Raw genomic sequence first — 15,545 nt, 5'->3', positions numbered from 1 at the left:
GTTTGTGTGTGTGTGTGTGTGTGTGTGTGTGTGTGTGTGTGTGTGTGTGTGTGTTTGTGTGTGTGTGTGTGTGTCTATATATACATTTGTACATATAAAAAGGGATAGGACCAGTGTTATATATTATAATCTTTGACTCTCCCTTTTTTCTCACAAACCACACAGTTGTGTTCATCTGCTTGACTTTGTCCTGTTATTTTCTTGCTATTAGAACTAAAGACAGCCTCACATTATACAACATTGTTACTAGTAGTGTAGAATAGGATCTATCTAAAATAATAAAACGTAATAAAATAAATAAATTACACTTTTATTTGTCCCAGAAGAGCACTTTGGTTTACAATGGCAAACATACATAACATGTATAATAATATAATAAATACGCACATACATAAATACATAATAATATTATACATACGTACATAATGCATGCACAAAATACATACGTAAATACACAATATTAATTGCACAAATACAGAACAGTTTACAACCACGCCATTGTCGGTCGCCACTGTGCAGCGCCCTGTATTTTGAGTTAGGGTTGTCGTGTCTTGCTCATCAAGGACACACCCCAGTGCCCCCCCCCCCCCCAATCATGTGATCCCCGTGTCACCGACACTTGCTTGACATTACTTGAGTCTAAACTCACTACTCACTTAACATATTCACTTATGCAATACTCTATGCGCTTAACATTATAAATATTATGGATTTACAAATCAATTTTAAAGGCACATAGTATTACAAACGCGTGCCCACACATATTCACGCTCGCACGCACCACACACAGCCACTGTCTGTAACTCATCAGTATCGGTATTTCCCCAGTTGAGCGGCCAGGAACTGTCGTGGTACATGCTCCGACTGCTCACAGACGCGGGTCACGTGATCACCGGCTCACCCACCGAGCAGCTCCGACTGGCAGAGGACGTCAAGGAGCGACTGTGCCGTGTGGCGCCGGAACCCTTACAGGAAAAAGACTCGAACTCAGACCAGCCAGGTTGTAGCAGCACCGAGGAGACGGAGGAGTATCCTCTGCCCGACGGCTCAATCTTCTCTGTGGGCCGGGAGAGGTTCCTGTGTCCCGAGAGCATCTTCCAGCCGCCCCTGCGCGGGGAAGAGATGCCGGGGCTGCACGAGATTGTCCACAGCGCCATCCGGAGATGTGACCCTGACCTTCAACCTGTCATGTCCGCCAACGTCCTGCTGTGCGGCGCCGCCTCCCTCTTCCCTGGTCTGGGCGACAGGTTCCAGGCCGAGATGGACAAACTGGCGGAGGTCAAGGCCGGGGACTACAAGGTCAAGGTCACGCATATACAGGATCCTCACACTGCGTTCCGGGGCGGCTCACGTCTGGCTGCCAGTGAGGAGTTTGTTCATCGTTACCTGACCCGAGAGTTTTACGAGGAGTATGGGCCCAGCGCTGTCGTTAGACATTTTATATGATCATGGGTCTCAACTCAGAATTCTAAAAAGGAGGAACTTTCCGGGTGATCGCCACAGAAGCCCTTTTTCGCGAAACACCCATTATTATTATACTGTTGAATCCTAGAATGCAGAAATGAAAACTATCAATTTATCAAAGCAAGGTTATTTCACACCAATTTGAGGGTTTGGGAGATAATTTCAAGTAAGAGTCACGTACCAAATATTTACAATCTTGATTACGTACAGAAAATGGTGGCGCCTGGGGTCTTGAGCGACTTATTTATATTTTCCCTTCATCATAATTGCCTGTATATATAAACTATTTAAAAAGGAATATTGTTTTGAGCCTAGAACCAGAATATCGACTGTCATGATTCATATCATATTTATACATATATGTCACCAATCCAATGAAACGCGAAAACTTAGGCCCCTAAGTTCCATAACACGGTTACAAGTTGTGACGGTTCCCGATTTCACACAAGGTCTGCACCAACGCACACCTTACTTTGCAGAGGTCAGGTAGTAATCAAAATTCTAAACATTAAACATTAGCTTTCAGTTTCAGTTTTGTTGTCCTCTGGTGTTGCGTCCAGCCCTCCCCCTATCCCCGAGTGCGTCTTTTAAACAAATCAGTAATCTCCCCCCCCCCCCCCCCATTCTTGAGTCCTGTACTTCGAAGCGCTCAGAACGCGCGCAGGTTCATTGACCGGTCACAATGGCGAGCCCGACAAGACGCTTGTATAACTTTCTTTGTGTGTGTGTGTGTGTGTGTGTGTGTGTGTGTGTGTGTGTGTGTGTGTGTGTGTGTGTGTGTGTGTGTGTGTGTTACCCCCACAAGTGACAGCACAGTGACAAATATTGATTTATTTTCATGGCAACACCACGTTTGTAAAGCCGAACCGGCATGTTACAATAAATGTTGCGTCATCAGACAATTACTGACAAACTTCTGGGTGGTAACGAAAGCGAAAGTAGATCTTGATTTTCCAGTCGAGCCTTGGTGACACAATTCCGCTTTCCGCCTAAGCCGCCAGTTCGCGTGAAACGTACTCTCAGAGCCGAATTAATGTCACAATCGCGACCGGCAGAAATGAACTTAAAGAGGTTGTTGGATTTGGTTTTCAAATATTCGAGATCTTTTTATGTATTTTCCCCGGATCTCGGCGATTTTTTTTTAAATTCCCGGGGCCAGGCATTCACCCAGCTCCCAACAACTCTCTTTCTGATTGGCCCGCTGTCGCGGTAGCGGAGTTTAGGGGAGGAAATCCGCTAAATAGCGGACTATTGAGACCCATGAGACGTGGGTCAAATGTGCACATGCATAATAATATGACATGGCTGACCCTGGTTCGAATCCCCAAATGAAGTGTTTTAGAACTGGGATCTTTGGGGCATTTTCTAAGGCTTCTCTGAATCAGAGATGGCTGTTAAACTCGTAGGTCCTACCTGTCAAATGTTTACTTTTTCTTTTTCACCCTCTGTTGCCGTTAAGCGTCGAGGGGCTCAAATGTCGTTACGGTGTTGTAAGTGGTGGCCGAGCCATACAATGACACGGATCAACTTTTGAAACAAAGTTACGAGATGTAGAACAACTATAATAGTACGTTTTGATTATGTGCCATGTGGCTTCACAGCCCACCTAAAACTTTCGGTGCTTTACTTAAGCAGCCTATATATAGTACATGGTGTGTTCCGCTTGCTGTAAAAATGTCAGTGTTACAAAAATGGAAGAGATACTCATTCTGTGTTATAGATCTACTACTGTTACAGTAGGCCTACCTTGTACTCACAAAGGTAAAATATTACTGTTGAATTGTTTTGACCATAAATGCTTTTCTCACCCTGTCCCAGGGTACATAGGCCACCAACAAACACTTTCTCAGCCTGCACCAGGGTACATCTACTTACTTGTATGTATGTATAGGTCACCAAAAAACTCTCCCCCTTTCCCTATCCAGGGCTAGTCTCTTGATATTATTCCATGTCTTCCCACTTTTCTGTACATGTACAACATTCTCTGTGACTCATCTCCGGGTTCCATTGTATGTGCTGTCTGTATCTCTTCATATCTTGTCACACTTGTATGTCTGTATCTGTTCATCTCTTGTCACGCTTGTATGTCTGTATCTGTTCATCTCTTGTCACGCTTGTTTGTATGTCTGTATCTGTTCATCTCTTGTCCCACTTGTATGTCTGTATCTCTTCATCTCTTGTCACACTTGCATGTCTGTATCTCTTCATCTCTTGTCACACTTGAGCACTCTGTCCTGCTTCATACATGCTGCAGACATTCCACGAGGGTGTTCTGATGTGGTTTGCTCCTTCTTTCGTGTCCACCATCTATCATCCTTATCTCCCCTCAACTCCTTCTTTTTTGTGTTCGTTACTGTCTTGTAACACCCCTAATCTTCGGCACTTATATGACCTTTTGTGTGTCGCAAAACTCTCACAAAGACTAAAGTAAAGGATATTCTATGACGATATTCTGGGGAGACTTGTTCCGTGAAGAAGGTGTGGGTCAGGAGAGCCCCTTAATCGGCTTTGTCCACTGTCCTTCATCTGTCCGGCTTGCGCAGAAGCTTCTCTGTCTCCCAAGATGAAAAAAATCAGACGTGTTTGCTTGTGTTTTTGAAAGTTTATAATTTATAGTTTTTACTGCAGGGTCAGGTAGTTGACCCTCCACCAGGCGGCTCTTTTTGGAGACCAGACCTATGCACCTGTTACGGCAGCTGCTATTCTTTGCTCCTTCATAGTAAAACTATACCTGCTCCCCCCCTCCCTCCCACACCACCACCTGCAGAGGCGTGAATTATCTTTAATATCAACAATGTTTTGTGTTGTTAAGTCCCTTACATTCCGCTATATTTTATCACTTGTTGTTTTCTTTAAAATAATATATAAATAGCATTGTCAACTGTTACTGGATACATAGACAAAGTTTTTCATTTTAATAATGTATTACTATTACTATTACTATTAGTCAAAGCAGATGAATGAATCTTGAATGCACAAATTTGACAACTGTTCTTAGTCTTTCAAATAATAAAACCCAATGTTTCTTTCTTTTCTGGGGACATTCCTCTCAAATGTTATACATATTTGTACATACTATACCATGTACATGATGTATGTGGAGACAGTTTTGGTAGGCTACTATTAATACTATTATTACATGTACATATTTTCGTGTAATTATTTCATCTTTGTTTCTTGTGTTTCTTTCAACCCAGAGAGTGTTTAACTGTTGTATTTTTAAGTTGCCTGAAATAGGTAACAACTCTAGAAGATCCACTTTTTACTTTTTTTTATGCAGTAGATTTACATGCAACATTTTTTAAAATTTAATGTCTGAAATTTCTATGAAACATTCAGTATTAATGTATTATTAATTATTAGTTTGAAATATTTTACTCCACAGTATGTCTTATCACATAAAAAAGTTTACTATTTATTACTGACTTAATTAATTGTGAGACAACGTGGTGGAATCAGGCTCTCGTCAATTTTGGGGCATGTTGAGTTATTGATATTATCTAAAGCTTGTTCACTTGTCTTTATTTGGAGGATAAAAATATCCATTTATCTTGAATACAAGTCGAGATATATTTGCAAAAGGAGGAGGTGGGGGTCACCTGTTTTCAGAGGTAAAATTAGTGAGAAAATGGCCGCCAAAGATTAGTTATTTCCTTAGTTTAAGAGTCCGTGGTAACTGGAAATTTTCATTTTTGTGCCTTTAATCAAGGCTTTTCAGTAAAATTCCACACAGGAACGAGTTCTTTAATGGGCATGAAAGGCGTTGAGCCAAAAAACAAAAATTTGATAAAAATTCACAAACCTGCGGAAAAAATGCAAGTTTCTTCACTGATTATTTTGACGAGAGCCTGATTCCACCACGCTGCCTCACTATTGTTTAAGTTCAATATTTTGTTATTTCATAAGTTGTAAAATAAAATGAAGATGAAGTATAATGATATCTTTTCGAATACAAACACTCTCTCTGGTAAACTGTGAGAGGTTGTTCACAGTCACAGAGACTTCTACATTACTAATACATAAAACTTCATAGTATTGTGATATATGATCAGTTCTATTTTCCATATATATATATAGTATTTCAAGTTTACTTAGTTGTAGTAAGAGTTTTATAGCACTTGCAACACCGAATAGATGTAGAGGGAGACGGGGAGTGAGAGCGGAAGGATAGAGTGAGGGTGAGAGAGAGAGAGGATAGAGTGAGAATAAGAGTGAGAGAGTGAGAGGATAGAGATAGAGTGAGAGAGAGAGGATAGAGATAGAGTGTGTGAGAGAGAGAGAGAGAGAGAGGATAGAGTAAGAGGATAAAAGTGAGAGTGAGAGGATAGAGAAAGAGTGAAAGTAAGAGTGAGAGTGGGAGAGAGTGAGAGGATAGAGATAGACTGAGATTGAGAGGATAGAGTGAGAGGAAGAGGATAGCGTGAGAGTGAGAGGATAGAGTTAGTTTAGTTTCAGTAGAGGTTTTATGGCACTCGCAACTGCATAAGGTCATAAATGAGCGCCAGAAGATTAGAGGTGTTACAAGAGAGTAACAAACATAAAAAGAAGGGGAGATAAGGACAATAGATGTTTGATTTTGATAGGAAAGAAGGAGCAAACCACACCAGAGCACCCGCCAACCACCCAAGAGGATAGAGTGAGAGTGAGAGTGAGAGGAAAGAGATTGAGTGAGAGGACAGAGATAGACTGAAAGTGAGAAGATAAAGTGAGCGGATGTTTTGTCAAGGGGATAGACACTGGCACCAGTCGTGTAGTGGTTAGGTGTTTCAATGTCGCTCACAGGAGACCCCGAGTTCAACCTTCAAGTGGGGAGCATGTTCATTGAGTATTTTGGTCTTTCTGTTGGGATATTGTACATCCGGGCAAGATCTGCGGTAGACATTGGCGATCATGGTTCTCCATTCATCCCTTTGCTCGGATTCGGATGCTCTTAAAAAAGCCATGTTACCCCGATCTTTCCCTGTCAGTACTGTCACTCATCTGTTTTGGTTTTCAAAGTAGGTTGCTCTGGGCATACCCCTGTTTCGTTTGCCTTCAATATTGCCACTGAGAGCTAGATGTTCAAGACCGTTATGTCTATTCAGGTGTCTCAAAAATTGCATTTGTCTTTTCCTAAATGTTTTTAACAGTGAGGGTCCCACATGGACCTAATCAAGTAGGCCTACTAACTCATTTGATTTCTTTTCCTTCCAAGATATTCTCAGCAGTCTCCTAACTGTCATTAGTGACCGTTAAATGCTTCCTAAAATATCTAACTTGTGTCTTTTTGGGGGCCATAAAAACACTTAGGTACATTAAAAGAGAGGGGCGGAAAGAGATTAGCCCATGGAAAATCCAAGTACTGATTTTGATAACAAAATTACAACATTCATTATTCCTAAAATGTAGGACAGCCATCTTGGGCATCTATGTGTGCAACACTCCCCCCCCACCCCAAAAAAAAACAACAACAACAACAAAAAACATCACAACACAAACAAACCACAAAAGTCAGGTGCTAAGTAAAAGACATTTTAATCAATGTGATAAATACCAGAACTACTCTGGAGGCCTACAAATACCCAGCACACACAAAATGATCAAACACACCGGCCGTCTGGTCAGTAGCCTTCACCTTCAACAACTCGTGTGAGGATTTGGCCTCATGGACAATAAACAATTTGTCCCAAACCAGAGAAACTGTCGAGACAAACGGAACAAGCAGCCAAACACAAAGACAAACATCCCGAGTTGTTCAACGGTCTGTGCTGACCTGACGTCATGTCAAGACAGCACACTGTAGAGTCACGGCCCACACAGCTCCGACTAAATCCTCCCTCATGACCCATCTCCAAAACCACTTCTTTCAATTCCACTTGACTAAAATCACCTCTGGTAAAACTTTAGAATACAGACAGGCGGGCAACAACCTCCCCGCCCCACCACGTTGCTCACCCTCACAGTCCCCAGCCCTCAGTAGACAAGAGCCAACAAGTGTGAGTACAAACAACAGAAACGGAAACATATCAATGTCTCTACTTCATCTGCTTACTTAGAAGATCATCATCATCGTTGCCGTCATCAGTTTCCTCTGTCGCATCACAGTCCTTCCAAGCCAGGAACTCAACAATCTGTCAGGGAGTCACACAATTAGACCCCCCACTCCCCCCCCCAATCCCAAACATTCTTGCCCTAATCTTGTACACTGCCTACTTCAACTTGGTGAATAGAGACTTGGCTACCTGTGGGAGGGAAACAACACAGTCAAGTCAGACAAAACCATCAACTCTCCTTGTCGCTGACTCACACAGACAGACAGACAACATATCCTCACACATACAAAATACATGGGTCTCAACTCAGAATTTTAATAAAGGAGGAACTTTCCGCGTGATTGCGACTGAAGACCATTTTCCTGAGAAACCCATTATTATTATACTGTTTAACCCGTCACATTTATAAAAAAGCAAGGTTATTTCATAAAAATTTGAGGGTTTGGAAGATAATCTCAAGTAAAAGAGTCACTAACCAAATATTTACAATCTTTATAATATGTTACAGCAAGTGGTGGTGCATTACTGGCCCCTCCAAGCAACTCTCTTTGCCATCGACTGTTTCTCAACAGTTTAGCGGAAGAAATGACAGTAGTGGAAATCCGCTAAAAAGCGGATTATTGAGACCCTTGCACATAACACGCAGCTTTCTACTCGAAACACTGTCTGACCTTTGGTTTACTTCTAGTCTTTCAAAGCGTCTAGTCAAGGTCACCAGCACCCGTGGTGCAGCCGTTACGTACTTCGCTTTCACTGTTACAGGCAGAGACCCGAGCTCAGTTCCACAGTGACTTGTGCAGCATCGTTTTATCTATTTTCACATGTTTTTCTATTTAAAAACAAAAAAACAAAAGACAAACACGTACCAGGTACGTTACGAGACCCGCCAAACCCCCCGAGACCAAAATCACAAATTTTCCTCAGGAACTCCCCCCCACACTTGAGTTTGGGGGAATGATTCAGAGTCTCCGGAACCCCAGTAGACGAATATTACATAACGAACCCAAATTAGCAAATAAACAATGTGTGCTGCAAACAGACAAATTAAAACTGTATGATCATGTATCTTACGATAAGTCACATTCCGCCATGGGAAACAAGGTTTTAAGCAATTCTGACTGGGGTTATTCATAGCATGCGTGTGCGTGTGTGGTTGAGCCACAAAGCTCAGAAGCAGCGTACTCACACAATGGTCTACACAATGCATGAAGTCAATGATTTCCTCTGTGCATGTCTCCGAAGTCTTGGAACGACCCTCCACGCGGGCGTTACATTCGTCCAGCTTCTCCTTCAAGGTCACGCACTCCCTCTTCTCCGAGCAGCTTTCCTTCAGGGTGTCCTGGGGGTCCTGTGCAAACACAAACAACACATAGAGGACAATGGAAGTGAGCTGGTGCTAAGATAAGATATGACAAGATTTTATTGATCCCAGTAAAGAGTTACACACACAAGCACGTACAAACTCACACACACTCTCTCTCTCATTCCATACATTTACACACACACACACTTACATATAATATGAATATGGGACACATACACACAAACAGTCACTGGATGGACAATCAACATGATATTTATCTCACACAGGAGACAGTGTCTCAATAACTTGTATTGTGCACCCATCAACTACTCACAAATAGAGCGAAGATTGCTGAAACTTAAACCAAACAGAATTAATTCTAAAAAAGCTGCCAACAGAAAGAAAATAAAAGTTACCGAATTTTGTCCTTTATTTGACAAACCTCTCTTCTTAACAGAAAACCCGGCGGTCATGCAGATTTCGGTTTCAGTGGACTCCATATTTAACTCAGCTTTCCATTTTGAAGTTTCCCAAACGGTTTATACTGCTGTGAATATCTTATGATTTCGACGAAACAAATTTGATCATTTAGAAGGCAGGCCGCCCCCACTCTGCCAACCCAGACTGAGTGGGACACACTTCAACAAACAGACGGAGTAACTCGATGAAAGAACTTCCTCACAGGAAAATCAAACTCACAACACCTGAGTGTAACAACCAAGAGCTGAACCATAACAGCCATCATCATGAAAGTAAACAACAAAAATCCGGAGCTTTTGAGTAAACAGAAGCACAACGACACTACAACAGTCATACAGTGCAGGAGAAGCAAGACAGATCAGATAGACAGAAACAGCAGAGGGAAAGTAAAGAAGTAGGACCTACCAGTGGAGCCCTCCAACCACCAACAAAACAGCAAGACTACACTTTTGTTCATAAATATTTAATTTCAAAATGAATAAGCCAGAGGAACTTTACTATTCTTTCACTTTTCTCTACAGAGAGCTAGTGGTGCTCTCAGACAAAAAAATTCCAAACAAATTCTCACTAGTTGTAGGTACCAGAAACTAAATTTTCAAACTAGCTGTATGCCAAATTTATCTGTTCCATTTGAAAGGCCTATATCCACTGAGCATTTTGGTACCATTCTTTAACCTCTCCGTCAATTTTAAAGAAAATTGTAGTTGTTTAAAATTTGATCAAATTTGTTAAAGTCAGTCACTGGCTGCAACCCCATGTTTGACAGACAATAAAAAAGTAACAAGTGCACTAAACATCTCCACATTAACAGAATACAATCACTATAACAAATATATGGAGCATAATTTTTTTCAAGACTGTGAGATCTTTACAAATCTGTATTTTATCACCTAAAACACGATATCTATCGTTATTTCGACAAAAACACAGAGCGTTGACCCGGCCGGCGTTGCACCGGCCCCCGCGGCGAGCGAGTCGGCTCTATACTGTAGTGTACCCCGCGTGCGCGGTCACATGTTTTCTGAGTCTCGCGGAAGGATTGATGAAAAATAATTCCAATTTAATTACTTTATTCTAATAGAAAATGAACTGATCTTTTAATTAATATTTTTTATAAGCCGGTATTTCACATATTTTGTGTAAAAAGTGATCTTTAAACATTTTGACGGTATTTTTAAAAGCTTTCTATAAAGACGCCAAAAGCTTAACTTATAATCACGGGAAAGCCCGTTTAAAGCTCTACAGTTCTCCGCCAATGAAAAGACGGTATTTAATCATCCCTCGTTCCGCGAAGCATTTGAATGCAGGCGTGTCAATTTTTCAACCGGCCGACCTCGCATTCTGACCGCGAGGGGCTTCGCTTTCGTCGGCGATTCTCCAGCTCCTAATAATCGGACATATAAACAACTTACACCATTGTAACGAGGAAAAGCTGAACTTTTACAAGGTGTACGGCATTTGGTGTTTTATAGCGAAAGAGCAAAGAAACAGCGATCGGAATTAACCCGATTTTACCGATACCACGCGGTCGGAAGGCCGCGAGTGCCCGCGAGGCCGTGTTTACGCTACCTACTAGTTGTTGGGTCATTTCTAAATACTTACAACCATTTTTAAATACTTACAATCAACTCCTCTTCTTCTTCCTCCTCCTCAGGATCCTGAAACGAGAAAAATAAAAACTGTTTGTTGCTTGCCTCACTCACAGTAGGTTTATGGTGAAATCTAACAAGTTGTATGCATCACATTATGTGTTCCACTTTAGATTGATAATAAAGTCGTATCATCAGGCACCAGTACTTAACTCAGAAATTACAGATGCAACACCTGAAATCATCTGTAGGGCCTCTAAGACAAAGGGAAATTTCTGCAAGAACTTGTTAGAAGGCAGGGACATAGTTTTATTGCCCCACAAAGACTGGAACCCCTGCCTACAGTAGTAAAGAAAAGTTTGTTCCAACAACTGAGTCACAGAGTATGGAGACACGTGAAAACACTTCCCCAGCCAGCAACAACATCATAGATTCAAACACGTATTTATTGACTTCATACAACAGGCGCTACTTCTACATACAGTCTAGCATGCACATAGCAAACAGATTTTCAAGTCTCGAATTTCTTCTTTTATGTTATGTTTTTTTTGTAAGTAAAACATGTACATAGTGAAACTTGTACATAATGAAAAGATTTCAATGTCCCGCCGATCTTGCTACATACATATGTGCTAGACTGTATGTTTGTTGAACTGTCTCAAAAACCTCTGGTGTATTTTTATTTCTGTGTACCCGGCATATATTAGAGTAAAATTGACTCCTCTAATCAGGTGAATGCGCATGTCAGCAGAGAATACAGTTTGAGTGTTTGAGGAAAACAGAAACACAACGGTGAACTTGAGAATAAGCACAAAGTCATCAACTACCAATAAACAGAGAGAAACCACAGAGACAAAATAACCAGTAAGAAGCTGTATCACCATCACCTCAACAGATGGACACTACTTAAACCACGAGATTGAGTCCCCGGACACCAGCTGGAAATTTGAGCATTAAAGTACACAAAAAGAAAAAGTAAGCGACAACTTCGTACTCATTGTTTTGTGTGCTGGTGAAAACAGAAAAGACTGCACAAGCTTGAAGCTGATGGGTAAACTCTACAATGTGACTGTGTGTTGAGTTTTTTAAAAGCCAGCAGCAAATTCTGCTCAAACAGGATGTAAACATTCACTGTAACTACCAAAGTAAACAAATTAAAACTATCACAATTATGTTCATAAAATTCTCAACAGGGTCACATGAAGAAAAAAATAAGCACAGTAAACTTATTACATCTTCACAGAAGCAAAAGCAGGTGCAGTCAGCATCTCCCTGTAGATGAAGAAAACGACTCAATATTTGATCATAACTCATTGGTACACACAGAAACATCAACTTAAACACACACAAGATATGCCATGGCTATAACACAAGGAATGACTCATAGAAACAAATAATCCCCTCAAGAATGACAGCCCCCCCCCCCCCCCCCCCCCCCTACCAGAGTATGGCTTTTCACATTTCTAAAAATATTCTGTTTTTAGAATGACCAAGTAAACTTTTGGACTCTAGTGGAATGACAAAAGACATAAAAGTTATCATAATATAGCATGACTAAAGACAAGGGAAAGCCAACCAACCGTTTAACAAACCCGTTGCCCCCAAATAATTTAATATTTCATCATACAGCTACAAAGAAATCAAACCATTATAAATCATATTGTGAATTCGTGGTTAACACAAGAAAAGTTCCAAAATGCCTTAGGTTTACACTTACCCACAATGAAGTCAAAATTAAAAGATAGTATACACGACTTATCAAAGGATCTGTTCTGTTATCTATCACACACAAATTCCCGACAGTCATTGACAAATAGACCAAGTACCTACACATCTAAACAAAGTAAACAACCATTTCCCATCAATCTAAATCTGCACGTAAGACTTATCTTCTTTTCTGGATGGGGAACACCTAACTAGCTATGGGTGTATGTTACAATTCAGTCTCGCAATTCTAGTGTACTTTAAGGCAGATCGTGCTTTCACCTTGTATGCTATAAGTATAAAAGCTGGAATAATCCCTTTCTTAACCTTTCTTATGAGAACCGAACAGCCCCCCACAATCTCTTGGAAGAAAACGGAACTTGTCTATGGTCAGTGACAACGCAAGAACATCAAGTCACTCAAACACACACATAAACTAATGGGATAAAAGAAAACACCAATAAAAAAACAAAATTCAAATAGAACGCCTCTACTTCTCCGTCTTCATCCTCTTCTTCACAAAAACAAATGCAAGCGCAAAATGGCTCATCATCCTCCTGAAAACAATAGAGAAAGTTTTAGAGACCAGCAAAATGAGTAAGCACACACACATGGTTTCCATGAAATTATAACAAATGTGAAAGGGGGATTAACCACAGTCATTAGCACTACAAAAAATGCAAGACTCAATAAACTTATGACTTCCTCCATCCGGTCTTCGGCCAGTTCTACTTTGTTGCTCAACCACATCATACGTCTCTTGAGACTTGCTGAGGACCTAAAGTGGCTAAAGATGTAAAAAAAAAAGTCATAAAATGTATAAATGTAAATGGTGAACCAAGCTGAAGAATTGGTCAGCAGGAACTGTAGTAAGTACAAAAACTCTGTGTAACATTCAATACATGCGAGAGCACTGTAAACAAGTCATAAAATTAATAAGACCACATTACACCTACCTTTCCCTCGGTGATTGACCCCAAAAAGTGGGCATTGATGAATGATTGACATGTAACATTTTATACGTCAGTACAAACTATACAGATTTTAACACAATAAGCTTTGTAGGAACAGTGAACTCAGCTATGCAAGGGTACTATACTGCATCTAAATTCTGCAATGTAAACGTTTGTAACGAGCAACAGCAGCACTTCTGAAAGAGGCACAGTGGAGCAAAACAAAATGGTGTGTACCTGTGAGATTCACTGTATTTCCACAGGGTTGTGAATGAAAGTCAGAAAATAAAGCATGTACTGTGTTTCTGCTAATTTTGAAAAAGGGAGAAAGTCCCTCACCCCCTCCTTTGGAGTATAGTGTGTGTGTGTGTGTGTGTGTGTATGTGTGTGTGTGCGCGTGCGTGTGTGTGTGTGCGTGTGAGTGTGCATGCATGTGTGTGTGTGTGTGTGTGTGTACAACTTTCAGGAGAAGGTAAATTTATGGAACGAGAATTGCTGAGAATGTATGAAAGATGACACAAATTAACATACAAAAACCATTGACGGCGAGATCTAGTCAATAGTTACGGGCGAGGGAAACCCAAGAGTCTTGGTGGAAGCCCCGAAAGACAACAAAAATAGATGGCAGAAATACGATCTATATTTGTGCCAAAAACAGAGATGTGTTAGTGTTAGGTGCTCGCTGTAGCTTCATGTAGAATCTAGATAGATCTAGACTCTAGAGTCTAATACTAAATCTATCCATTGATGAGTTAGAGCTAATAATATCAAGGAAGTGGCTATTCTCATCCGGGGTGAGAATAGAAATACGATCGACCTCTCACCCTGGGTAAGACTTGCCACCGTAGGCTATTCTCACCCGGTTTGAAACAAGACCTGTTTTTCCTAATTTCGGAATACTTTCTATCGATGTGGATGATCAAATGGATAAAGGCAAAGAAAAGATTACGTTATAGCACAAAAGTAAGCAAATTTTATAGACTACAAAGATGCTATGGCTATTTCACTTTTCGAATCGAGCCGAGCAACGGGGGTCGCCATTTTGTTTTGCCCGGAAGTTCTCGCAAGATCTATTCCTCCCCTCTTCTCTCTCTCTGACTCTTTCTGAATACTGTCTATCGGTGTGGACGATCAAATTGACCAAAACAAAGTTAAAAAATGATGTTAAAACACAAAAGTAAATTAATTTGGTTGTGTACAAAGATGCTACCGCTATTTAACTTTTCGAATCGAGCCGAACTACGCGGGTCGCCATTTTGTTTTGCCCGGAAGTTCTTGCGCTACTCCTCTCTCTCTTTCTCTCTCTCTCCACTGCCCACAGACAAAATTGTACGCTTTTAGTAGGCTACAGTTGTAATGGAACGTTTGTTCACGGCACAGAATTCTCCAATTTTTCTGTTATCACAGTGTAGAATTCTGTGGTTTAGGGTGAGCGCAAAATTGGTTGGCCTAGATCTAGGCTAGCCTATAACGGTGAACGCGCACCAGGTAAGACGTAAGAATAGCCAAAAGACTCGCCTGCACTATTCTCACCCCGGGTGAGAATAGAGGTGGGTAATTAATATCAACACCGGGGGGATTCCTCAACCCTACCCAAACCAAAAATAATGAAAAAAAATCTGGTCCTAGAGAATCTACTAGGCAGAAATAGTATCAACACCAAATTTGAGGCAATAAACTGGACAGACACAGCACAGTACAGTTGGCCTACCCTACCTATTCCTAGATCTAGATCTAGATCTAGATATCTAGTATCTAGTCAGGCAAGTGACGACAGTCGACAGCGACACAGTGTAGAAACAGTGGCAAGGTCAAATGATACTCAATCAGATTGTTATGGAACCGGATAAAAAAACATCAATGGGGTAATACAATTTCAAAAGAAATGCACGCATCATAACATTAGAACAATTTGAAATACCCATAACAATAAAACAGATTCATAAACAAACGTTACCTCCTCTTTTGGGTCTGAGGCCGCAACGACTTGAGTACCGAGAACCATCTTGGATTTTCGCAA

General features: G+C 40.9%; 2 protein-coding genes across 2 annotated transcripts in view; one reads left to right on the top strand and one right to left on the bottom strand.

The window, feature by feature from the left end:
- Positions 1–1,647, top strand: part of LOC101855602 (actin-like) — a gene marked incomplete in the record, with an annotated part of 14,373 nt that extends 12,726 nt beyond the window's left edge. Inside the window, 1 exon segment of the mRNA XM_005109962.3 lies at positions 828–1,647. Coding sequence (XP_005110019.2) covers positions 828–1,446 — 619 coding nt within the window.
- A 5,314-nt stretch (positions 1,648–6,961) lies between these two features.
- LOC101855381 (cytochrome b-c1 complex subunit 6, mitochondrial) lies at positions 6,962–15,545 on the bottom strand. The gene is made up of 6 exons (XM_005109961.3): positions 15,483–15,545; positions 13,067–13,129; positions 12,102–12,140; positions 10,902–10,937; positions 8,683–8,844; positions 6,962–7,685 (listed from the first exon to the last, which is right to left on the bottom strand). The coding sequence occupies exons 1-6, from the start codon at positions 15,528–15,530 to the stop codon at positions 7,653–7,655; spliced, it is 381 nt and encodes a 126-aa protein (XP_005110018.1). The 5' UTR covers positions 15,531–15,545; the 3' UTR covers positions 6,962–7,652.

This window comes from Aplysia californica, unplaced genomic scaffold (genome assembly GCF_000002075.1).
Source record: "Aplysia californica isolate F4 #8 unplaced genomic scaffold, AplCal3.0 scaffold00835, whole genome shotgun sequence".
NCBI classification, from domain to species: domain Eukaryota; kingdom Metazoa; phylum Mollusca; class Gastropoda; order Aplysiida; family Aplysiidae; genus Aplysia; species Aplysia californica.
This window is presented reverse-complemented; position numbering and strand designations above follow the sequence as displayed.

Excerpts from the sequence above, each read along its gene's own strand:
- LOC101855381 (XM_005109961.3), bottom strand. The coding sequence starts at position 15,530 with ATGGTTCTCGGTACTCAAGTCGTTGCGGCCTCAGACCCAAAAGAGGAG. Across the intron at positions 10,938-12,101 it reads GCTTTTGCTTCTGTGAAGAT|GATCCTGAGGAGGAGGAAGA; the intron begins GTAATAAGTTTA and ends TTCTCGTTTCAG. Across the intron at positions 7,686-8,682 it reads TGCATTGTGTAGACCATTGT|GTAGCCAAGTCTCTATTCAC; the intron begins GTGAGTACGCTG and ends TCCCTCCCACAG.